At 46.3% G+C, this 25,726-nt stretch overlaps 2 protein-coding genes across 2 annotated transcripts in view; both read right to left on the bottom strand.

Moving 5' to 3' along the window:
• LOC117883915 (synaptotagmin-5-like) overlaps window positions 1-7,152 on the bottom strand; it is a 25,921-nt gene extending 18,769 nt beyond the window's left edge. Inside the window, exon 1 of the mRNA XM_034783778.1 lies at window positions 6,344-7,152. Within this exon, the coding sequence (XP_034639669.1) occupies window positions 6,344-6,419 (76 nt within the window). The 5' untranslated portion in view covers window positions 6,420-7,152. The remainder of the gene's footprint in view (window positions 1-6,343) is intronic.
• Window positions 7,153-11,739: 4,587 nt separating this feature from the next.
• The window catches only part of ARID3B (AT-rich interaction domain 3B), a 46,853-nt gene continuing 32,866 nt past the window's right edge, over window positions 11,740-25,726 (bottom strand). The window contains exons 6-9 of the mRNA XM_034784933.1: window positions 23,065-23,324; window positions 21,778-22,035; window positions 18,815-18,922; window positions 11,740-17,466 (exon numbers count right to left, since the gene is read on the bottom strand). Coding sequence (XP_034640824.1) covers window positions 17,312-17,466; window positions 18,815-18,922; window positions 21,778-22,035; window positions 23,065-23,324 — 781 coding nt within the window. The 3' untranslated portion in view covers window positions 11,740-17,311. The remainder of the gene's footprint in view (window positions 17,467-18,814; window positions 18,923-21,777; window positions 22,036-23,064; window positions 23,325-25,726) is intronic.

Raw genomic sequence — 25,726 nt, 5'->3', positions numbered from 1 at the left:
GTATGTGTGTATATATTTCTCCTCAATATATGTTTCACTCTATATGCATCCGAAGAAGTGGGTTGTAGCCCACGAAAGCTTATACTCTAATAAATTTGTTAGTCTCTAAGGTGCCACAAGTACTCCTGTTCTTTTTGAGGATACAGACTAACACGGCTGCTACCCTGAAACCTTTATTTGCAGTGGAGTTATCAGTACTGGTCTGTCCCTCTTCTTGGGCTTGGATTTGAACCACTCTGCAGAGGATTTTGGGGGAGGCTTTAACTGTGAATACTATTGCAGAGAGCTGCAAGCCTAAGCATGTCGCAATGTGTTCTGTAGGAATGAACACAACGCTGGGAGTCAGGAACTCTAGTCATGGCTCTGCCCAGGCTTGTGACACTTTGGACAATCATGAGAGTTTTGTGCCTCAGTTTCCCCCTCTGTAGAATCAGGATAGCACTTACCATATGGGAAGTTCTGCTGAATGATGAAAGGAAAATCAGAAGGAAGGAAACTGCACCCCTCATTGCTTAAAAGCACCCCCACTTTCATCTGTACGTACCTAGTCAGGAGATCGCACCCCATCCCATCAGACATACACCTGGCCACCATTATCCATGCATTGGTGGCTGACACTCACTTCTGGAAATGTGGCCACGCACCCTTGAAAATACAACACCCAGTGGCCCATGCAGATAGCAAGGTCAACTTTGGGGTTCCTCTTTCTGCGCAGACTCCCTTTTGTTGGATACAGAGCCCTTTGTCTTGACCGTCCAAGCCCTCCCTGAGATCAGCTCTTGGAAACTGCCTCTCCATTCGTGGCCACAGACCTCCCACAAAGCAACATTCCAGCAGAGCAACCAATCCAAAAAGGGTAGGCTTGTGCGTGCACAAGACAGATCTGTCCCAGGAGCTGGACCTAGACTATGAAACTCACTCCTGCAAGCAGGAAGAGTGACCATGGACTCAATGTCTTTTCTCACACATGCCCCCAGCCCCCACCCCGAACTCACTTAAAGTGCCCTGAACATGAGGACCGACCTGGCAGCATGCAGGTGGGAAAGTGTCCGATTATTACAGACCTTATTGGCCACTGCGAAAGAAGCTGCAGAGGAGAAAGGATGGCAATGAACTAGTTAATTCAAGATGGGACTGGCACTCAGCTGAATCCATCTGGCATAAGCTTTCCACCTATTTGTTTTTGTCCTGCAGGGCATAATAATGACATCATCATGACGCTGAATCCCAGTGTTTGCTTCTTCACTCAATCCTGGATTAATAGCCCTGGAAACTGAAGTTCTCTAGGTTTATACCAGGCATCAGCTGTGCAAGATTCCCCCACAATGGTCTGTCAACATGCCTCAACCCTGAAAGGGGACATCTGCCGCCAGGATCCAGTGAATCTCCCTGATTCTTGGCTGAGATGGCTAACAAGGGAGACAGTGCTAATTGTGGTGCATTTTGAGAAGTGGACACCACTGGGCTGATCATCAGATGATGACAGTAAACAGAGCTCTGTATATAATGTGATCACTTGGCTATGCAAATTCCATGCATGCATGGCTGCCCGCCTTTCTGAAGCTGCTACGGAATTTTCCTCCAGAATCCAAGTCTCATTTAAAGAAGAGAGTAACTATGGGTAAAGTTTTGACCTAAGTGATTTAGGAGGCCAAATTCCATTGAAAGCCAATGAGAGTTAGGCTCCTAAGTGTCCACATCACCTTTGAAAATGAACCTTCAGCTCCTAACTCACCTAGGAGTTTTAGAACATTTTATATGAAAAAGCCATCAGAACATAAACTAATGCAGCAATATCTGCCTGAGTTTGCAGACAGCCTGAAAGAAAAGCTCTGAAAAAGGTGTGAGCTGCACCATTCAACTCAGTAGCTCGATCACCAATTTTGTAAGGCACCCGAGTCCCCATTTAGTAAACTTAATTGGGCTGCCTGGGGAAGGCCAGCTGCAGTGGAGCCATCAACTGAGAGAGGCCAGAGAAAGTCCAAACTACAGGAAAAATGGTGGATACAGTAAGTGCACTAAACACCTCAATCCAAAACCCCACTGAAGTCAATGGAAAGACTCCCACGGACTTTTATAAACTTTGAATTAGGCCCTAAGTGAGGAGCTAAGCGGAGTCTGATTCTGGACAGAGCATTGTTAGAGGCTGAGATTGGTCTAAGACCGACACAGGGGATCGTAATATGGGATGGGGGGTGGGGGGGAAAGCAGCATCTTATACTATGGGACTGTGCTGAGTCAGGGTTTTAACATGCAGGCCTTTTCATCTGCACTGAGCTATCTTTAGCTCCTTTGTTATTTGTGAGCAGACCAAGCAGCTTTTGAAGACTGGGTTCCTGCTTGGCTGAACAGTGAATGGCCTGTTTTAAGAAGGCGAAGGGGGTGGAGGTGGGATCAGTGATGTGCAAGGTATTCTATTGCAGTGGTGACCACAGAAGTTAATACCCAGGGCTTTCAAGCTCTGGGAATGTGAGTCAGGAGAGCCAGAATGTGCCAGGTGTGGATTCCCTTGCTGTTTGTGCTGTATATCAGTGCTGATCACTGGAGATAATGGGAAAAGGTGCATCAGTGGCAATCTCCTCCCATTCTAATAGCTTTCCAGCTATACTAAATTCAGCCCTTGCATAAGTAAGTACAATTCTTTCCAGGGCTGATTCTGGTCCCCAGAGGATATTAGGGTACATGGGGAAATTGACCGGAATAGCTATTGCCAAGCAAACTATTCCAGAATAGCTCTCTGTATAGACAAGCTCTCCAACCTGTCTGCCCAAAGCTAACGAGATGGAGAGGAAGAGGAACTGAATACACCAAGTGGGTCAGGTACAGGATTGCGTACATCACATGTGTAACACACCGTGTGCATCGACAGGCAGAAAGTGACATCCTGCACTGAGTGCAGTAAAGTGAAGTGTCTCGGAGATGCTTATGTGCATTAAAACTTTACCCAACAATGAATCAAAGAGTTGAGCACAGTGTGTAAAACAAGCCAAGGAAATGGCCAGTTAAACTGCAGAGGGATGTGCCAGATAACTCAGATTCCACTGAGTTGTTGTTAAAAGATGCAGACGGAAGAGTGCAGCAGGACTATGAAATGCCTTTTTGCACCTCCACACACTAGGGGATCTGGGGGGGAAGGAGATTAAAAACCACACAGAGTACAGTGCGACCCTGAGAAAGGACTATAAAAATGGTCCCTTTCTACTCAGCAAATCTGCTCTCTTCATGTAACCAGAAAATAAACTCCTGCTCCTTTTTCCTCCCATTAGCCCTGCAGAGCCAGGAAGCCTATAAAGAAGGGAGCTGGATTCTATCCCAGCTCCTGTATCATCATAGATTTGTTAAGCAAGGCCCAGTTGCAGAACTGATGTTGTTAGCGATGCGTGAGCCAGAAAACAACCCAACTTAGATGCAGAGCTTTTATGGCCAGGAGGAACCATTCTGATACTCTAGTCTGACCTTCTGCATAGCACAGGCCAGAGACCCTCGCCCAATCGTTAACACATCAAGCCCATTATTCAATGTTTAGACCCCCGTTTGCGAGTAAACAAAGCACTATTGACCTGAGATTAACAAGAGACACTAAACATAGAAGCCCATGATGCCATTAGTCTTTTTTTTCCTCTAAAAGAACCACCGCAAACAAACAAACATTTAAAAGCAGCAGTCAAAGAACTGATAGGACATTCCAGAGCCCTGTGACAGGCCAGGTGGCACAAGGATGAAGTTAGTGATAGACCAAGCTGCCATTGTTGAAGTTCACCGTGGTTTCTTTAGCTCAGTCTGATCCTGCACTGTCCTTACCATGGATTCCAAGTTGAGGTTTTACCTGACTGAGGAGGCCAGGGCCCCAAAGAAGCAGGTTATAACTTGTGTCCACCGACAGTAGGGTTAAAACATGTTACACTTCAGTCATCCAGTCTAACTTCCTACATCATCCCCACCTCTCCCTTATCTCCCGTCCCTGACGCTTGGCCATGCTGCTGCTTTAACCCTTTGTCCCACTGCTTGCAGTGTCTAGATGGGAGGGCACCAGACCTGTGTTCTGTTCCCAGCTCTGACACTGACTCGCTTTGTGCCCTCAGATAAGTCCCTTAGGTGCCTTTGAAAATCCCAGCCTAAGGGAGTTGGGCACTTAATTCTCCTTGGAGCCTTTGAAAATCCCAGCTTTAACCCCTCTGTGCCTCAATATCCCCATCTGTAAAACAGGGAGAGCCAAGTCCAGCCCAGCTTTGTAATGTGCATTGAGTTCTACAGCAGAAAAGCAGCTAAAGACTATTACTAATGGCTCTGTTAAACAACACTGACTTTTGTTCCACCTCCAGCTCCCAACCCTAGCCCTGGCATCTTGAGTTACTGTAATACCCCTTCCTTTCTATTGTAACCTTGAAACTATTGATTTGGATTAAAAACATGCCAGACACTAGTTGGCACATTGTCAATCCTAGAGATGGTAAAATTGCAATCCTCTTCCCTCCGCCACTTTGTCTCTTCTGAAGAGCTAAACCAAGCTGTCTCGTGCCTGTATCCTGTCACCTGTATAGCACTTATACTGCCCTTTTTTTCTAGGCTCTTTTCTTACACAGTAGGGCCCAGACCACAAAAATCCATAGGCCTGTGTAACGCAGCACTATCACGCTGTACACATTACACACAAACAACAAACTATCTCAGAAAAACATGACTGAGACTGCTTGACGCCCTCAAAAATTAGCAAATGCAGAATTAAAGTTGCCTGTGCAACCTTAATTCCGCACCCCCCCCCCTTGTGCATTATAATAATCTATAATATATATGATCACACGCTATTTTTTCCAGCCCCTTTCAGTACCCAGAATGGATGGTGCTAATTGAATGAGCAACTTTCCAATATTTTGTTTTATCCTTACTGCACCTGTGTGGCACCAGGCCTTATTTACTGTCCACTATTTATTGCACGCTGCTCTGAAGGCAGAATTATTAATTTCCTCATGGGCTTTTCTATGGCACTCATTGGTATAGTACCTGAGTGCTTCACAAACATCAATTAATTTAGCCTCACAACACCTCTGTGAGGTGAGGAGTGGTTGTTATGGGGAATGGAGGCCCAGAGAGATTAAAGTCAGAAGTTTCCACTAATTTTGGGTGCCCGATTTGAGACACCTAGGCGCTGATTTTTAGAGTCCTTAACTTTCTATAGCACTTTATATGTTCACCACACAGCTCCCATTGACTTCAGCTGTGGCCAAGAGTGCCCAGCACTTCTGAAAATCAGACACCAGGGTAGCACGTCAAGTACCCAGAGAATGAGGAATACACGAGTGACCACCACCTGTGAAGTTTGGTTTAAATGACTCGCCCAAGAATCACACAGGAACTCCCTGCCAGAGGCAGGGACAGAATCCAGCTCTTCAAGGCAGCATTCAACTCCCTTAACCGTAAGACCATCTTTTCTCTTCCTGCAGCCCCCTGCCTCATTCACTATGCCCCTGCCGACTTCTGCAACAGACAAGACAGGTTCTTGTGATCAACAGCCTCCTTCACTACATAACCCTGATGCATCCCTCGAGCAGGTCCCCATCCTGTGCACTGAATGAGGCAGGGGCCCTGTGGAAAAAACAGTATGTGGTCATGCAATTAAAGACTGCATGATAATGCACATGCACAAGGGGGCTGGATTAAGATTGCATAGACAACCTTAATTTTGGCATTTCCTAATTTGTCAGTGCTTTACTTTTCAGCCTTAATAGTGTTCTTTTAACATAGTAAATTACACCCACGCAAAACCCTGCTTTTATAAAAAAAAAACAAAGCAAAACACCTTATTTTTCCCTAGCCTCATCATTGGAAATGGCAGACCCATTCTCACTGAAATCTCCCACAGAAAATCAGCCAGACACCCAGCATGAAAAATTTCAGCCCAAATGGTGATCCTTTATTAAAATAATAAGCAACTCAAAACAGGGGTTTATAATGGAAAACGTCAGGTATCCTTAATAATATGCAGCAGCCCCATCCATAATCCCTGAAGACAACACAGCAGCTTCACACTACAATATCCTAGTTCTTTAATCCTGTCCCCTCAGGGATGCCTCTGATTCTGCTTTCTAGATGGCTATCCACACCCCAGCTATAGATGCCAACAATAATCGCCTCTTCTAAGATACTAGGACTCCTCTATGTTGGTTAGCTAGGGTTCCAATGGACTCCTCTCCGATCCCTGCTGCCGCACCAGCACAACGGCTCCTACTTCGGATTCAAGCACAGGCAATCATCCCTGCTCATATGTGGAGGCTGCTGCCAGCCAAACACCAGCCCTTTGCACAGAAGGGCAGTTGTTCACTCTTGCTTCCCAAGTCTGCCTTACCTGCTTCATCGCTCTGGCTTTTGAGGTGAGCAGTGAGAACTGACGAGTCCTGAGGTGACCCCAGCAAGGCTGACATGAGGAAGTGTGTATGCAGTGTTGTTGTCACCGCGTCGGTCCCAGGATATTGGAGAGACAAGTGGGGGGCGGGCGGGGAGAGGTAATCTCTTTTATTGGACCAGTTTCTGTTGGCGAGCAAGACAAAGCTTTTGAAGTTTGAAAGGAACAAAATGAAGCCACCAAAGGACACTCCTGTGCGGGGCAGGGACGGTGGGAAAGGAGGGGGAGGTCTCTGCTTTCAGTCGCTCATTGCCTGGAGAGGATGGGATTGCAGAAAGCAGGTGAGTCTGGCAGCGGCGGAGAGCTCTGGCAATCTGCGCTTGTCTGATATACAGAGGCCAGGAACTGCTCCAGGCTGGCAGAGCTGAGCAAACAGACGGAAAATTCCACCTGTTTACTCCCCTCCGATCCCAGGGGAGGATAGGCTGCTCCGTCCTAAGAGCAGCAGGGGAGATGCAGGGATAGCCTCCGGCACAGGAGAGAGGAAAACTGGCCTGAAGCACTTTGTTGCGGGGTGCTTCAGAGCCCATCTGAACTCTGCCAAGATTCTAGGCGGGAGGGGACAGGAGGGCGAAGCTTGTTGGGATGAAGACAGGAGGGCCATTCTGGGCTGAGGTAGGGCAGAGCATCCAATGACACCTTGGGCTCCTGCTGAAATGAGTACTGGTGGAACAAGGAATCCATCTCCCCAACAATCCTCATGTCCTTACTAGTTACCAAGCTGCAAATGCTTCCCCAGCCTCATCCACAGGCAGGCTGAGCCCTTCAGCCATCAGGTGGGTTTACCACAACTGGACTGGAACTCATAGACTCATAGACTTTAAGGTCAGAAGGGACCATTATGATCATCTGGTCTGACCCCCTGCATGCTGCAGGCCACAAAACCGTCCCTACCCCTTCCCTGGACTCTGCTGTTGAAGTCCCCAATCCTGTGTTTTAGTGACTTCAATCAGCAGAGACCCTCCTGCTAGTGATCCCTGCCCCATGCTGCGGAAGAAGGTGAAAAACTCGGGAGAGATCCAGGTTCAAGTCTTGGCTCTGACACAGGTTTCCTGTGTGATCTCAGGCAAGTCACTTAGTATCTCTGTGCCACAGTTCCCCAGCTGTAAAATGGGGCGAATGCTTCTTTTCTCCCAGTTTGGTGATACTACAGGCCTTGACAGAGACACTTGGGCTTGACAGTCACTATGATGGGCCCAGTATCAGAACCTGCATAGATAATTTTATTTCAAGGATGCAGAGTTTGAGCTCAATGTGCACCTGCCCTAACGCTGGTGTGGGAGGAGTGACCTTTACACAGCATTTTCCATTCATAAATCCCAAAGCGCTCGACAACCTTCTGTTGACAGTCACTTCACCTGCCACTTGGAGCAGCAGGGAGCAGACATCTAACAGCAACACTGTGGAACAGCTCAGGTCAGAAAGTGAATGCCACTGCTACAGCCAAATACTCACAGAGCCTCCTTTCTCTTGAACTACGTCCATCCTGCCTTAATTAAGTGGGGAGGAAAAGGAGCAGATCTGGGGAAAACGAGAAACAGGGCAGTCGCCTGACACTGCACCTCTCCACTTCTCCAGCCATCCAAATCAGGAGATTTAGCTTGGGTGCAGCAAGATGCTGCCCTGGAATGAGACTGTCCTGAAAGACATGAGAGAGGAGTATTATACGTATGCTCAGAGGGGTTTCTGGTGTGCACAGGGCACTGCTTCAAGTGGTCAGCAGCCTGCCTTGTCTCACATACTGATGTGTGTACGGGGTGTGTATAGAGTTACAGATGTGTGCTGAAAACACATTCTTAAAATGTGTTTGGGAGCAGTGCGGAAACTCAGTCCCCCCTAGAAAAGGGAATGTGGATTTATTTACCTGTCTGACTGGCTTCATTGCAGGCAGAGGACAATGAAAGTACATTTACATCTAAGGTAAACAAAGCCATCAAGCTAAACAATTGCAGGAGAAAACCCTACAACAATCACATCAGCAGATAAAATCTGCACCCTAGGAAGCCTTCCTGGCTCTTGAGGCAGAGACAACAGGCTTGAGTAATGTAAGGGGAGCAAAATGACATTTTAGTTCCTCATGAATGTGGGGACAGAGGGAACAGCCCTCTTCGAGCCTGTGAAAGTTGGATCCCCTAGTCCAGGGGTTGGCAACCTTTCAGAAGTGGTGTGCCGAGTCTTCATTTATTCACTCTGATTTAAGGTTTCGCGTGCCAGTAATACATTTTAACGTTTTTAGAAGGTCTCTTTCTATAAGTCTATAATATAGAACTAAACTATTGTTGTATGTAAAGTAAATAAGTTTTTTAAAATGTTTAAGAAGCTTCATTTAAAATTAAATTAAAATGCAGAGCACCCCGGACCGGTGGCCAGGACCTGGGCAGTGGGAGTGCCACTGAAAATCAGCTCGCATGCCGCCTTCGGCACACGTGCCATAGGTTGCCTACCCCTGCTCTAGTCTGAAGCGCCAGGGATGTTGGTAACTTCATGTAAGAAAACTGCTTAGTTAATGATTGTAACTTGCTAAAATAAAGTGTTAGTTACTAGAAAGTGTGTTTTGTTTTGTCTGTAATCAGACCTGCATCTTTTACTCTTGCTTAGTATCACTTAAATCTCTGTTCTTTGTTAATAAAAAACTTTTTCTTAGTTTTTCTACAAATCGTCTCACTGCTGTTATACTGAAGTGAAGTGTGCATCTCCAGCAGGTGTGTGCACTGTCTTTTTGGAGGCAGCGAACTTCATAATTTGTGTGAGTGTCCGGCAAATGGGACTGGATACTGCAGGGAGATATCTCTGGGGAACTCGGGTTCACAGATTGTTACCTGCAAGGCAAGGTTCAGACTGGCAGAGTCTTGACAAGCTGGCAGGTCAGAGAACTGACATGCAGCTAAGCAGCAGCAAAGCTCTCACTCTTGGCTAAGGTAGAAGGGTACCACAGTAGCTCACAGTTCTGGGTGTCCTAAGTAGGATGTCTCATCACCCTTCTCCTTATTTCCCATATTCAGTAACACTTGTCCAACAAGGAAGCACAGCAATGCCCATATTTCAACAGCAGGTTGCTGACATTGCATCCATCTAGTGGTAACACATGAGAACTGAAAGCAATTGGAACTTCTGCTAGACCCAGATGCTCAGAGTCTGGAGGGAGATCCAGGAAAGAGTTACCTGCCTATTCTCACTAAGTGCAGCAACGTGGTTCACATGGCAGGAAGTGTCTTGGAGCATGCTTGCTCCAAGATGGATTCTGTATCTAAAGTTCCCAAGGAGGGGGAGGGAGCTTGGAGAGTGGTCTAAGAGGACTGTAATTAGGAGTAATGAGATGAAACTGAGCAAGGGGGAATTTGAGCTGGATGGTAGGAAATATTTCCCAGCTCTAATATTTATTTGCCTGTAGAACAGTGTCCCGAGGGGAAATGGAAACCTAGTGCTAGACGTTTAAAAGTGCACTAGAAAAAGCACTCCAGATAGGGCTTCCTCCTGCAGTGTTCTGAGTGCCCTCAACTCCTATTGGCTTAAATGCAAGGAGCTCATTGCTTTGCAGGACTGGGCTTCTTGTGAAAGGAAGAAAGTGGGTAGGGGAGATCAGATGGCACCTAAGAGGTATTTTCCTTCTCTGGTTTCTATTGGGGAAGTTATATATTTGTGCCAGAATGAGCCAACTTCCAGAGCAAGGCCATCACTGGTGACAGGCAAACTCTGATGTGAAGGAATCGGAACCAGTTTCCATCCAACTGCCAAACTGGTTCAACAACTGGAAGAACAACTCTGCGGTCTCCTGTGTAACCAGAAAATAGTTGGAGTATTAAAAGTTCTTATAACCACTGACTAGTACAGTCGGAGGGATTTGGAAACTAGTTCCTGCCACCTACATGTGTCACAAATTGACACTTTTCTGGCTTACTGCCCCCCAGGAGATTCCAGGGCCAATCTAAGAATAACTTGCAGATCATCCAAGGATCCCTAAGCACTTGACAAATCTAAGCCTCCCAACCCTGCCATAGAAGTAGAGTAGGATACTCAGAAATTGCAGAATTCTGCAGCACACTAAAGCCCAGTTCTGAAACAGGCAACATCCCATTCTGTGGCCCAGCAACATGCTACTTAAGTCATCTCGTAAAATTCCACTCAGAAGTGAGTGTGAGCGAAACACATACAGTATAAAGCTACCCCAATACATTAAAAACTAACAAAACAAGTTTTTGTTCATTAATCTATTGGGATAATTTTGTGTTAGTTTTCAATATACTGGGGTAGCTTAGAAATATTGCTCAATTCATTCTCAAGTGCCCTATCATGGCACTGGCTAGGCTGCATCCTCTTTCAATCCACATACTCCACTGTCAGCAGCAGAGACCAAAACCAGACCCATCATTCCCGATAAGCATGTGAGTCTGAGACATGAGGACCATCATAAAGAGGATATCCCAAAGGATTGGATAGAAACATGTATGTATGATAAGCTTCAAACCTGAACTGGAATGAGATAAAAGAACCCGTCACAAAACCTAGGGACTATCACACACAGAAAATGAAAAAGAACTTGGCAGATCAGTTCAGGGATCAGCTTTGACACTTACAGATCTGTATGTGCAGTTGTTATTGCTTTTAGTTTACTTCCATTTTAGTCTTTAGGGATACTTCCCCCACAGTAACAGGTGCAGAGGGATAATATGATTTTCATCAGTGTACATCTAGGACCTGGAATCCACCCAGGATTAAATTCCTACCACTTTATGTTAAAAAAAACAACCAAATTTGTTTTAACTCTCTAATATTCTCTAAAACTGGATAGAAAAGGGCTAAGAACTCTGATACACAGCTTTGGCATATACTGCTGTAGGTATTTAGGGGTGGGTGGGTGGTTGTGTGCAGGTGTCCATCTTTCTCTCTCTGAGAAGAGACCATCTCACACTGAGATGGAGTGTGTCTACTGATTAGAGCTGGGAATCGAGTGGCAGGACTCAAGTTCTATTCCTGGCTTTACCACTCTGTATATGTGTGGCTTATGGCATGTCACCTTGTCTATGCATATTGGTTTAGCCATCTGTAAAATGCAGATAATACTCATTTGGCTCAAGGCTCCAACGCTTAATGTCTGCCAAGTGCTTGGAGATCCTCTGATGAAAGGTGTTATAGAAGTACAAACTGATACTGGTATCAGGCCCCTTACCATGCACAGATCTATAATGGGAGGCTGTTAGCTGCAAGGTTATAGGCATGGTGGCCCATAAAACTACTGCACCTTCCATTTGTGTTTAAAAAGTCAGCTCGAGTCCAGAAACCTGGAGTGGCAAGTTTGATTCCCAGCCCAGTCAATGGAACAAAACACATTTGCAGGGTCATCATATGAAGAGGTAGAAGTTTATTGGAATATAAACATTCAGATAACATGTAAGATAGAAAAACTCAACAACAACATATACAGACACTTGTTGGAAGCAGACGTCTGAGGTATTTATTCACTGCCTAGGCTATCACACTTTTTTTTAAATAGGTAACAAAACTAGTAGCAAGGCTGCTGCTGTTCAGTTAAAATGTCTTCTGGTTTGAATCCATTTGGAGATCATACACAGCAACGAAAGGACTGTGTGACACATTCACATTTGTTCCAGGAGCCGATTGCTAACAGCTCCGCCTGTGCAGTTTGAGGCTTATTTCTGAGCTGGACTCCGTCCTTTCGATCTTCATGCACTACCAGAACACGCTGGTATAAAATGTAAGAGGACAGGAGGTGGCTCTCTATGCGGACCTGGTTTGGAAACCAGACAGCACATCTGCACCCACTTCATTCTGAAAACGGAGCGCTTGGCTGCTGCTGGCCCACTGTGCCTTTGCCTCCAGCTGGGCCCTTTCGGCCGCTTGTTGCGAGACCCTAGTTGCTCTGGAGTTTCAAGATGATTAGACACACTGCAAAACGGAACACGTCATACCAGGAACAGTCCTTCCTGCAATATCAAAACCCCTGAGTGCCATACAATCTTCAACATTCTGAGTTAAATGGATTGGAGCTGAGGAGACACGACCCACTCCCAGCCCTCCACCCTGTAACTGCTGCTGGTTTCTATACCCCTGTCCCTAAAACCTGGCAGCTCAGCAGGAATATCTGGATCTAAGCAAAATGTGCATCAAGCCAAGTGCTAGTATCAAGCTCAGGCTAGGGAAAGGGTTAGTATTCACAGTCTGAATGGCTGATCCTTGTAGTCAGCTAATGAAAGAGAATAGTTTATTGTTGCAGCTTATTTTACTGAGGTATCTGTTACACGTCCCAACTTTATTCTTTCCCTGAATTTGATAAAAACCAATCTGTTAGTCCCTGCCTATTTCCAGACTAGCTGTGTAAAGCTTATAAACATTAATACTCTAGTAGTGTCAAAGCAGTTTATCGGTTAAGTGATTCGATTGGCTTTATGTGCAAGAAAACACAATGGTAGCACATGATACGCAAGCAAAACACCCAATATTAACCTCTGCTCCCCAGGACAAGAGAAGAAAGCATACGGAAAAGCAGGTATCCCCTAGCCCTATCCTTGGGAAATAATCCCCAGCCCCACCCCCCAAAAAGAAACAGGACAATATAAAGATCCCCCAACTCTGGAAAAAATCTCAGAGTTTGAGACAATGAAATGCCCTGGAGGTCTGTAAGATTCACAAATGCGTCGGGGCAAAAGTCTGGTCCCCACAAATGCATGGGTGCATACAGCTTCCACTGAAGACAATAGGAGAGAGGATGCCCCAAGGCAGAATGCCTACTAATGAGACCAGCTAAGCCATATAATATAGACTAATACACACAGGCAGGGGAGCGTCCTACAACGGGGGGTCCAAACTGTGGGCCCCCTGAGGCCTAAAACACCACCACTCATACTGGAGCATCAAGCTGAGGAAAAAGCTTGTCCATTGCAGGGTTTTATTGCTGATGAACTCAACCAGCAAGTGATTTCTGTTCACCATCAAGTCTGACTGAGTGTAAGGGACGGGTGTAGTTAGCTTTAAATTGAAATTATCCAAAGCACATTAATTAAATTTGTACATGCAAATCAGATCCGGCCCTTGGGCTTCTAAAAGTCTCCAGCCTGGCCTTTACCGTTCAGAGTCTGATCACCTGTTCTATGGTACATTCTCTTTCAGTGAGTGGTAATGGATTATATCACAAAGAAGCAGAGCATTCTGGGACCCAGGGGATTGGCCGGTGCCCACAAAGGCACTGCTGCTGCTGCTTCTGGGGAACAGGGCTCCCTTTCTGTAATATGTTACACAGTAGATATAAAGATGCAGCATCACAGTTCTCTTGGAATATTTCACCAGGAGAGAAATTACCATTTCACCAGCCAGTTAGAACACCCTCCCTCTAGGAGCCGCCCACAGTGATTGTTACACTGGGGTTATTTATTTGTTAGCTACCTATCACTGGGAAAATACTATTTTAAACAATTTGTGATAAAGTTACCTCCGGTTTTTTTATAATGGGCCTGATCCAAAGTCTACTGAAGTCAGTGGAAAAGCTCTCTATTAGCTTGAGTGGGCTTTGGCTCAGGCCCAGCGTGCATCCCCCACTCTGAGGTTAAATGCTGTTGACATCAGAAGGTGCTTTGTTCACAGTTCGGAGCTTGCTCCAGCCACCTGACCCCAGACTGGCTCCCAAAGTGGTACCTTACAATTTCAGTACCGAGAACCTCGGATCAGTTTATAAGCTCTTACTTAAAAGCACTTTAGGACTAAGGGGAGGCGTCCGAGACACTTATGGGCTGGAGAGGGGGGAAAATGTGCAATGGCTTAATGTCCAGCTGTGCAGGCAAGCTGACTTGAGGTAAGTTATCCTAGTATTATAGTTCATCAAACCTCTTAATGCACAGTTTGGTCTTGCCTCGAGGTGTTGGGTGTTCTAACAACATCACTAAGCTGTTCAGTTGCCCCTAGGCTGGATTCTCATCTCAAACTAGTTTTACTCTGGCTTCAATTGAGTTAACTCCTAATTTACACCTGCATAAGTAGGAGGAGAATCAGGCCCCTTACCTTCAGAGGGCTGTAATACCAATCTGATAAGATTTTTCTGTCGTATCTCCACAGGCAAGAGCCAATTGAGTGATAACATGGCTGGGTGACTGTTTGGCCATCCCCCAACACTGATTGCTTGCATGTGTAGAGCAGAGAAGCCCTTAGATTCTGTAGACACTGGGAGCAAAACTGGACTAGCTATGTTTTGCATGGCTGTTGCTAACAGGGACTGTTGCCTTAGAACTATGATTGAAAACCGTCCAATAGATTGCTGAAGGGGATCGGTCTGCAGCAGGACTCTCTGAAAAATCACTGTTCAAAGAAACAGTGCTACACCCTGCAAGCAATAACCTTTCACACACATGGTGGGAGCTAGCACGTCTCGCTGAGCGTTTCAGTGGAAACATGACAGCCCACACACCATGCTACAACAAACTAATTTCTAGCCAGCTGATCATCTTGCCTGTGAAGAGAGTTACAATGTGGTTTAGACTTGTGTTACCAAACTGTATTTCAACCCCCTAAATATGGGGATGGTTGCAGAGTTTGGTAACATAGGTCTTTACAACATAAGTAAAAGCAGAACCTAGAACACCTTCCAGTATTTAGGTCCTGTCTGCTCCATGAAAAGCTACCACAATCACTATTTGGGTACAATACGATAGCACACAACATGGTTTGGTCTCATTGCATAAACAGGACTCAGGTGTATTTTTATCTGTGTGACCAAATCCTACCGGTACAATCCAAAGCTGCAGCACAATTCAGGTGTTTGGTCCTGCCCACACTAGAAGAGTGAACTGTACTTTAACATGTCAGGAACTGCCGTGCTGTAAGAGGTCTAGCAAAATCTGTAGTGTAGACAGGCTTGTTATCTTCAAAGCTGTTCTAATAAAACTTGCTAAAGATAAGCCCAGTACTAGATCACAGAGTTCTGTAACACACATTGGGACCACTTGTCCCCCTTGGGGACACCCCACTGTTCATACTGAGGGAAAATCCTGGAACTCAAGCCAGCCTGAGAAATAAATCTGCCCTCTTAGTCCTTCTCTACCTGCATCTGTCCTCCTCTATCGCCCTGTCCGCATGCCCAGCTCCTGGGTCAATGCTGCTGTAACTGTCTCCAGACTATGCTAAGGACAGGGAAGCCACCTGCTCCTTCACTCAGCTTTGTTGTCTTTGGTGCTACAATAAAAAATAAAAATTAAAAACAAAGTCAGCAAAACACATATAAAAACAAGCTTTAAGATATGCCAATACTTCCTGAAGAGGTAACACAATAACAAGTCCATATCTGAGGTATTTCATCTGCTCAAAAGAACCTGACTCAGGCCTGCACGATGGAAGAGACATCACCAGAGCGGTAGCGGGAGGGCTCAGATCCACAGGCTGTGAGAACATCGCCTGGGCAGTCCTATGTGCTGCAGGAGAGGACAGGACAGCACGGGTGCCTGTGTGTGGGGAGTGCAGCAGCAAAGAGCTGTATCTATGGAAGTGAGCCAAGGAACTAACTTGGCTGACAAAGGAGGAATGATGGCCTAAAGCAGCCCTAGCTCCACCCACTGGGAATTTACTGGGAATGGGGGGAGATTTTCTTCCCCCTCTCCGCAACCAGAGACCTGTGTCCTCATTCAACTGGGATGCACCCATGTGGAGCTGTCCCAGGTCCAGCTCTTCTATCCCTTTTGCCCAGGTGAGCCTCATGAATGATGGCTGTGATTCGGACGATGCTGCAAGATACCTGGTAAAAGCCCAACTGAGAAAAGTGTGTATTATATGAATAGACACACACACGCAGCTCAGCAGATTGTCAGCGTCACCTCGTATCTCCTTTGGGTGACAGTGGCCCGTAGCCGACATGTGGGGACAGAATGGAGAGGCTAATGAAACATACAGGAGAGGAAGCGCTGCAGGAAATCAACATTTGGTGCAAACCCAGTTCTATCGAGGGCCAAGGGGCTAGAACTAGGAGCAAACATCAAGCAAAAGAAAAGTCAGGATGACTATAAGGATAAAGGCTTCAGTGGTGAGTTTATTTAGCCTGTCCAACGCTCCCCCAAGGGAAGCAGTGCAAGGGTCATTGCTTGGGGCATTCAAAACTAGGCTGGGCAAAGACCTGGAAAAAACAGTAGGGTCCAGGCTTGCACTGGCCACGGGGGACGACTAGCTGGACTAAAAGACCTTCTCCATCTCCGTGTATCAAAAACAGAGGTGGGAGAGTCCTCTGTGTGCTGCCAGGACCCTAGAGAGGTAGTTGCCAAAGGAGGAAGAAGTCATGTAAGTCTCCTGTGAATCCAGCATTAGTGACCATTTGCCCTTCAGCCTAGTCTAACACAAAGGAGACAGCATCAGGAGGCTGAACACAGTGGAGACAGAATGGGCAACTAGATGAGACTTGCTCGCTATCTACCTGCATGACTGCTCTGCAAGTGACCACAAGAGGGAACAAATACAAGGGGAAAAGGGACCAAAGTCCCTCTGGGGGTAGGATTGTCAATACACTGTGTTACAATAGGGAAGTCCACGCAACTGTTGATTAGAGAACAGGAACCCTTCCCCCACCCCAATTACTACCTCCTTGCTCCTTCCACCTGCCATGATGATGTCTCAGTCATCTGCAAACCCACAGCCCCTAGAGACAATCCCTGATTGAAAAATGCCGCATGTCCCCTTCCCTTCACCCCAACCCCCCAGCAGGAACACAGTCAAACCTGAAAAAATAATAAAAAAGGCTGGACAAACAGGCAATGCAAACGTGCCAGCACAGAAGGTTTCATCGTCTGGCCATTGACCAACCGCAAAGCAGGTTCCTTGAGATGAGGTAATCTGTGCGACTCCTTCCTGGCTTGCTCTCTGCCTTGAACGGAGAGGGCAGAGCTGCCTGAGGCCAATGAGAGAGAGAGCCCACTCCCCCATCCGTCAGAGAGACCAGCTGGTTGAGGGCTCTGCGCTGGGGGTGCCCCTGGATGAGGTCGGGCTAGGAGAGCAGTGGGAACTGCTGCTGCTACTGCAGGTGCTTTGGGTGCTGGATCCTGCAATTAGATGGACGACGGGCTTCTGGGCAAACAGTACTCCTGCAGGACAGAGACAAGTTTGGAACTGGGTTACTGGGACACCAGAACAACATAGTGCTTAAGGTGAAGCAACTGGCTAGCCCAGATTTATGTACACGGCAGGAGAGGAGAAGAGTCTACCAACCCCAGAGATTTTAGAACAGCACTCAGGGAATTCTACCAGTGAGAATTAGCCCAACCCAATAAAGCAGGTTCAAGAAGCTGCAGCAACAGTGCAACTGGAAGGAATACAGCAGAACATGTTTAGAACAAAGGCTGATAGAGTGACACTTCGCTAGAAAATCCCCAACAGCTTCGGTGCCATTTTCAATGCACTTTCACTCCACTAGAACTGAGTTCCACTGAGCTACTCCACTGGCAACGCAGCACTCTGCACCCACCTAGGGAAGTGTTAAATGTGGCCTTCAGAGGGGATCACCACCAACTGAGCAGGAGTGAGGGATGTAAAGAGAAATTGACACTCCTCAGAATGGGGTGAAGAGAAGCTAGTCTTGTTAAAGCCGCTCCTCAGCAGGAGGAGAGAGAGATTCCAAAAGTTCCCCTTCACCCAGGGCTGGCGGTATCTCCTATAGCAGCAAGAGATGAAAAGCGGCCCTGGTCCCACACTCAGGGTGAAGGTAGGGAGGGATGTCTTGCCAGATAGTTCTTTCTCCCATTACAGTGAAATGCTGCTTGAACAGAAGTTCTGCAATCAAAACTACTTCACTATAAGGGTGTGTCTACACTGCAATCGGGAGATGCAGTTGCAGCACATGTAGACAGACCTGAACTAGCTTTGATCTAGCTAGCTCAAGCAACAATATAGTGAAAGTGTGGCTGCATGGGCTAACCCCGTCCACCCAGAACCCTGAGTATGCACTTGAGCAGCCATGGCCTCGGCTGCCATGGCTTCACTGCTATTGTTACTCAAGCTTGCTTTGACCTCGCTAGACCCAATCTAGCTCAGGTATGTCTACACGTGCTGCAATCACATCTCCTGATGGAAGTGCAGACGTACCCTCAGACAGAGTCCCACTGTACACAGAGATCACATCCGAAAACTGGACAAAGTGATTAGAATATCTCTTTAGACAGCACACGCAAAGATGGAATTGCCAAGCAGTAGCAGTTAGAAGGATCTCGAATAAATAAAAAAAAACAACCCAATGACAAAAGAAGGGGCCATCTTGACAGAGTGGTGCAGAGGAGGACTGTGGAAAAGCAGCTCCTGTGTCAACTCAAGGGTCTCTCAAAGTAACAAAAGTTTTTTATGTTTGGTAAATTTATATCCGTTAAGAGTATCCTGCATTCAAACAAGAGCTGCTTTCCCCTGCTGCACCACCGCTCTGGGCAGCTGTTGCTTTCTCACCAGCATAGATTGTGCCATTAATCTCCACAGACATGTTAATACTCCCAATGCCGCTGGGTGACAAATGCAATGCTGCTGCTGCCGCCGCCGTGGCATCTGGTTTATCTTCTGTTGGGGAAAAGACAATTGAGAGTTAGGTTGTGCTGGATCTCCACTGCACTACCCATGGACAATCTAGTACTTAGAGGGTCCTTCTTTCACCTCTCCTTTGCAGTGAAAACTGAACCAAGCCCTCCCTTCCCCCCAGTCCCACTACTCCGACTCATGAACTGGTGGCCTGCTTTGTGGGGGGAAGGACTCTGAAGTTTGGAAATACGTCGCTCCTGCCTGCAGGCCGTGAAGTACTCTGGACAGTGTACAATCAGCTTCTATTAAATGATGGGATTTAGGATTTAAAGAAAAGCAAAATGCAGGCAAGTGTTATGTAAGATTCCCCTGTACAGCTCTGTCAGTACACCCCCTCATGCCCAGAGTAGCGAGTCAGAGGGTGCTGAATAGAGAAAAAGGCTTTTGTAAATGTGCAGAACTGTTTGACATTTGACAATATTGAACTTGTTTCGCTTGTGACCACTGCCAGATTTAAATCCTGGCCCTTCGGAGGTAACTGGTTAGAAACCCACTGAATATTTGATACATGGGTAGCATGTAGCTTTATTCAGCTTCATTCTGAAACCTCCACTGCTCTCTCGACTCTAGCCTGAGCCTGAACATCTACACTGCAGTTGTATAGCCCCGCAGCTCAAGCCTGAGACAGCTTGCACAGGCCAGCTGTGGGTGTGTGCCAGTGTTTTATTGCAGTGTAGACATACCCTCAGTTAACAAAGGCTAGGCTGCAGTACCACTGCCTGCCAGCTGAGGGAGCAAAATCTTCTGAAATACCAGACTCATGAGAGGAATAAGAAACGGAAATAGATATTGGTCACCTTTATGAACATGTGAAACCTCCTCCTCCTTGATGAACATATCTGGGGACCCCTTTTTAAGCTGCTGCACTGGGAACTAGATACACTACAATTTTGTGGATCTGTGAAAAGACATGGGATTGTTCCCCCATCATCCTGCTTTGTGGGACATTTGCTGGCCCTAAAATCCTGTTCAGAGTTTGTGAAACGGCAGCATCACTTTGCAACGACTTCTCACAATGAGGTGCTGGCTTTGGTGCAGTGTGCAAATGCCACGTAAGGACAGAAGAGGTTTTCCTGAGGCTGAAATGTACAAGGGTGACAGCTCAGACTGAAATCTTCTATGTAAATCTTACACATTTTTCCAATTCCCATCTGATGTTGCATTCCTTCTGGGATATCATGGCTACTGTCCCAGCAAGGTATGCTATTGGCATAACTAGCATTTAACCCAAGAGTGGTTATTAAGATAATAGTAACAATCCCTAGCTCTTCTATAATGTTTTTCATCAGTAGATTTCAAATCACTTTACAAAGGAGGTATAATTATTTCCATTTTACAGATGGGGAAACTGAGGCAAAGAAAGGGAAAGTAAATTTGTCCAAGGTCATCCAGTGGCAGAGCCAGGAAAAGAACCCATGGACCTTGAGTCCTGTCCAGTGGTCTATCTACTAGGCCACATTACCTCCATCAGTGTGTTTTTAGGTTTAGAGGCTACAACTGCATCTTAATGCTAGAAGCGTGGGAGGAGAGATAAGGGAAGGACATTAGCAAAGTGGAGGTGATTTAAGACATGCCACAAAGTTTGCCTTTCCTCTCATAAACTTCCTTAAAAAGGAATAGTGTAAGTGTGAAATTTAAGTAGGTCCATAGTCTTAGGGAAGCAAAATCTTGGTCCAACTGAAGCTAGTGACAACGCTTCCATCAGCTTCAGTAGGACCAAGATCTGACCCTATGCCACAGGTATTTCTCTCAACCAGAGCTTCACACTGTAGCACTGCTCCTGTTGAGTAAAGTGCAATGGCCTCCAGAACAACTCTTTCCCTTCCCCCACTCAATGTCAAACCTTTATAGCCTAGTGTCTGGGTCTGAAGGTGCAATTAGATGGGGTTTGAGCTCTTTAATTTAAATGGATCAAAACGTTTGAAGAAGAGAAAACAGCTGTTGGACTGAAATCTTCTGAGACACTGCTGGCTACACTCCCCATCTAACTGCAGCCCCCAGGGCAGATAGGTGGAAGTGCTGTGCTGTTTAATCAGCTTTGGAAGTCACATTAAAATTACATTGATTCTGACAAGTGACCTTTAAGGATGGAATCTCCACGTTGCCACTGAAAATACTGAGCGTTTCCCCTGGCCAGGAGTGCTGCTTACACTCAGCCTTCGGGGCCTGGAGGCTATGATTTGGGGCAGTCACCTCCCACCAGAATGCCAGGGGCTTTTCAATGGAGGCTGGGAGCAGGGCAGTGGCACAGTAATCTGTACTAAGGAGAAGCAGGGTTCTTTCTCCCTGGAAGCAGTTACTGGCAATACCATTACTAGCCCCAACCTTATCTGAGATGTCACGTGACCCTTTACAAAAACCCAGACTCAACTCTGGATAATAAGTAGGGCCCTCAAGCAAACAAATGCAGATCTCCATCCAGCTTGCTCCCCATCTATGACCTGGGCTTCCTAGGCTCTGTATACCCATGACATCCTAGCTGCCTTCTGCAATCGGTATATGAAAAGCTGTTGCCTCTAGTGACAGGGAAGCTAGGAGGTGGTGCCATACCTTAGTCTCCAAGCCAGGAGCAGCAAAGGGAAGTTAGGGAATTCATGCCCTGCTGCAGCACATTGGCACTAGGATCAGAACAGACCAAGGCAAGGCACTCTGGCTGATGGGCTGGGTGGGCGCACCCAAAAGAGTGGGATAGGTTGCAGAAGTGCAAGGGTGCCACTGCCTAAAGTCCTGCACTGGGGTGAAGCCCACATATCCAAGGTTTAAAGGAAGACTTCCCCTCTTTGGGGTGCTCACTCCAGCATACAAAACCCCCTCATTTAGCATGGGAGCCTCCTCACCCCTGCCATTGATTTTGATCTTCATGGGGATCTGCCGCGCCATGCTGAACAGGTTGCGCTGAAGTGCCTGCTGGACAAGCCGCTGCTCCTCCTCCGTCATCCGCGAGAGTTTCTTCTCCGGCGGCTCTCCAGCCTCCAGCCTCTCCCTCAGCTGTTCCAGAGTGGCTGTCCTTGCTGCTACAGTTGCCTGCTGGTTAGCCAAGGTCACTGGCATGGCAATGCGATTTGGCATGGACACAGTCAGGGGGATACCATCGCCTAGAGAAGCAGTCAGTCAGTCAAGCTCTGCACAGAGCTTCCCCGTGTAAGCAGTCAGCTTTTAAAACCCACTGTGGAAGGGGGACAATGCTGCTCTGAGGAACCAAACACTACTAGTCCATTTCATGGCAGCCTGTGGCCTGTTCCCACTGTATGAGGCCATTTCTATCAACATCAGCTCACACTTCCAGGGCCCTGAAACTCCCAAATGGAACTGCTACTCCTCAAACAGAATCACCTTCCTTGTTCTCTTTGCTGGAGCAATCTCAACTCCTCTTGGTGTAGTCTGCCTAGCCTAGATCCTCAAAGGTATTTAGGCTCCTAATAGCAACTGAAACCAATGAACGTCAGGAGCCTGAATCCTCTGAGGATCTGGGCCTCTGAAACGCCTTCAGAAACTGGCACTAAAGTGAGCAGATGAGACACCCCCTCCCCTTTCTTTTTTCCTCTGAAATTTACCAGGATATTTCCAATGCGCTCCTAAGCTGGGGTGGCTGCTTATTTTCACAACCTCTTATAGCATCACTCCCTCTTCCTAACAGGACTTAGCATTTATATCACAGTTTTCACCTTCACACAACTAACAAAGATTAGCTAATTAATCCCCACCACACTGCTGGGAATTACCCACCATTTTACAGATGGGGAACTAGGAATGCAGACAGGTTAAGTGACTTGCCTAAGGCAGCAGAGGAAGTCAGAGCTGGAGCTGGGTCTAGAGCCCCAGTAACTCCTGGTTGATCCCAGTCCTGTCCTCATTCCTCTATCCTTCCCTCTCTCATTCTGCTCTGCAGTCCTGGGTGATTAATCAGTATCAATGATAATGTTGTCACTACTGACACAGCGCATACATAAACTAGTTAACCTGGAGCTTGACGGCTCTATATCCCTGAACCATCCAAGTCCTCTCACTGTCCCCAAACTTTCTTTGACACAAGTTTGGCCAGATATTGAAATTGAATTTCACCCACTGCCTACTCCCCCCCCACCCCCGACATTCTCTGTCCTGCACAGAGGTAAATAGCAGACCTTTCCTGAGAGCTGCCACTGGAGAGAGACGGGAGTTGCTGGTTCCACTGCCTGGGGCCAGGCCAATGATCGGGAAGCGGATCTTTGGAGGAGACAGGAGGGAAGGAGGCACCGTGGCGGTGGGTGAATAACTGAACAAGGAGGAGCTGTAGCTGGGCCGTCTGCCTTCCCGCCTGTTGCCATCGATTGCAGCCTGCAGCTCGGCAGGAGAGCTTAGGGACTTCTTCTCACATTCGTAGGCATATAAGTACTTCATATACCTGGGAGAAACACATGGAGAGGGAAGATCAAAGCAAGTGTACTCAGCAGCGTCTGAAAAAAGTAGATTATGGGAATTCTCATGGTACTAAGCATTGCTCAGGAGTGCTTGCAGGACTGGGCCCTTTGAAGACCTAACTCTGCCAACCAATATTCATTTTTGCTTTGTGTTCTTTTGCTTAGTGTGCAGCCAGCTGTGTAGTTTGGGTGTCAAGTGTTGTTTTCATACAGATGACTTTCATGGACTCATAATCCAGCCTTTGCAGAGGACAGCACCATACTACATGATGCTACATGTGTAACTCTAAGGAATTAGAAAGAAAACATGTGACATAACATTGTCTTTAAGAAATTATGCATGATCATACAATTAAAGACCATAATTTGAATGCTTATGCACAAGGAGAAGAGTTAAGGAATCAACTCTAACTTTCAAATTGCTTGACTCGAGTGATAAGCTGTACAACCATAATGTTCTCTTGGGTTTGCCCCCCGTCTTGGAATTTCTTAGGTGGGTTTTGGGGGTTTGTTATAAATAAATTATGTAGAAAAGAAAAATAAAACAGAGCAGGCGCCTCACTCTCTGAGACAGCAAAGCTCTTCTGATTGTAAGAAAATTGACATAAGCAATGTGAATTCCCTTATCTGAACTTATGTGACTAGATCACTAGTGCACCCTTGTCTCAAGCAACTGAGGAGGGAGATGCTTTCCTGAATGCATAAGGGAGGTTCACAGGAGAAATTCTCCTTTCTCTGAGCCCAAAGAACTGCCAAGCTCCCAAGGTGCATCAGAGCAGGGCTCCCACCTAGACACCTCATCTAGTGCACATTAGGGGTCCGTAGTCCTTTTGCGGCTTCAAGGTTCAGAAGGATAGGGGCCAAAGCTCCCATGCAGCCCTTGCCAGAAGCTAGTTTATTATGGTATCACCCTGGGACTCTAGTCACGGACCTAGTTATAGATTTAAGGGATGACTTGATTACAGTCTCTAAATACCTACACTGGGAACAAATATTTCACAGCAGGCTCTTCAGGCTAGCAGAACACAATCTAATGGCTGGGAGATGAAGCTGCACAAATTCAGGAAATAAGATGTACTTTTTTAGCAGCGAGAGTCATTAACCATTGGAACAACTTACCAAAGGCTGTGGTAGATTCTTCATCACTGACAATTTTAAAATCATGACTTAAAAGCTCAGCTCTAGGAATTATTTGGGGCAGTTCTCCAGCCTGTGTTATACAGGGAGTCAGACCAGATGATTACAGTGATCCCTTCTGGCCTTGGAATCTATGAATCAAGACCTGCTGTGCAAAACACTGGACAAATGCGCCACCAGTATAATTTTTCACTATGCTCCTAAATTAGCTGCACAGGGTCCAGCAGCACCTTCTTTCTCTGTGTGCTTTATGAACGTGTTGAAAAATCCCATATTAACTGTACTAGGCATGCGATTTTAAAACCTGGGCACAACTAAATTTGACTGAACACTCACAAGTACTTATCTTCAGTGAGAACTGTTTTCATGCCACATTTCAACTTTCTAGCCCCAGCTGTTTTGACTGTTTGAAAAAATGTAATAAACCCCCCAAACTCTCCTTGTATTCAAAAGCGGCTGAACACTTTTTGTCCAAACTTTAAAAAAAAAAAAAAAATCACTTTGGGAAGAGGTCCCGCCTTGAAAAGTGTAGTGAAAAGGCACATTCCAAGAACTCCCAAGCTATGGAGAAGCAGTTTAAAATGAAAAGAGGTTCATAATCTCCTGCTCCAGTGACAAGACCACCACACAGCTCTTATACAGCACTTTTCATGAGTAGATCTCAAAGCACTCTCCAAAGAGGGTCAATATCATTATTTTCATTTTACAGATGGGGAATTTATTTTTTATCCTTCTATAGAGCCTTTTCCAGGGCTCTCAAAGCACTTTAGGAACATTAGTGAAATATGTGAGTATCTCCATTTTACAGAATGAGAAACTGAGGGATGGACGGGTCACTCCAAGGTCACATAATGAGTTAGGGACAGAGCTGGGAATTCCCAGAGTCCTGATTTCCAGTGCTCTGCTCTAGTCACTGGACAACACTGCCTCGTAACCTGAACAAAATGTTAGGAGGCACCTCTACCTGCCTCCATTTTGCCAGTTCTATTCCTCTCTCCCTAGGTTTATTGCTAACATATCTATTCTATATTAAGTATTTATGGGGCAGGGAGCAATTACCACAGTATCTAGGTGCTAAAACACACGTTGAAAACTCAGAAGACTATTTGATTATTATTATTAATCACATTTATTACAGTAGTATCTTAGGCCAACCACAAATGGGCCCTCATTGTGCTAGGCACTGCACAAACACAAAGCAGTAGATGCTCCATGCCCCACAGCTTACAATCTACACAGATCAGACACA

This window comes from Trachemys scripta, chromosome 10 (assembly GCF_013100865.1).
Source record: "Trachemys scripta elegans isolate TJP31775 chromosome 10, CAS_Tse_1.0, whole genome shotgun sequence".
Taxonomy (NCBI): Eukaryota; Metazoa; Chordata; order Testudines; family Emydidae; genus Trachemys; species Trachemys scripta.
This window is presented reverse-complemented; position numbering and strand designations above follow the sequence as displayed.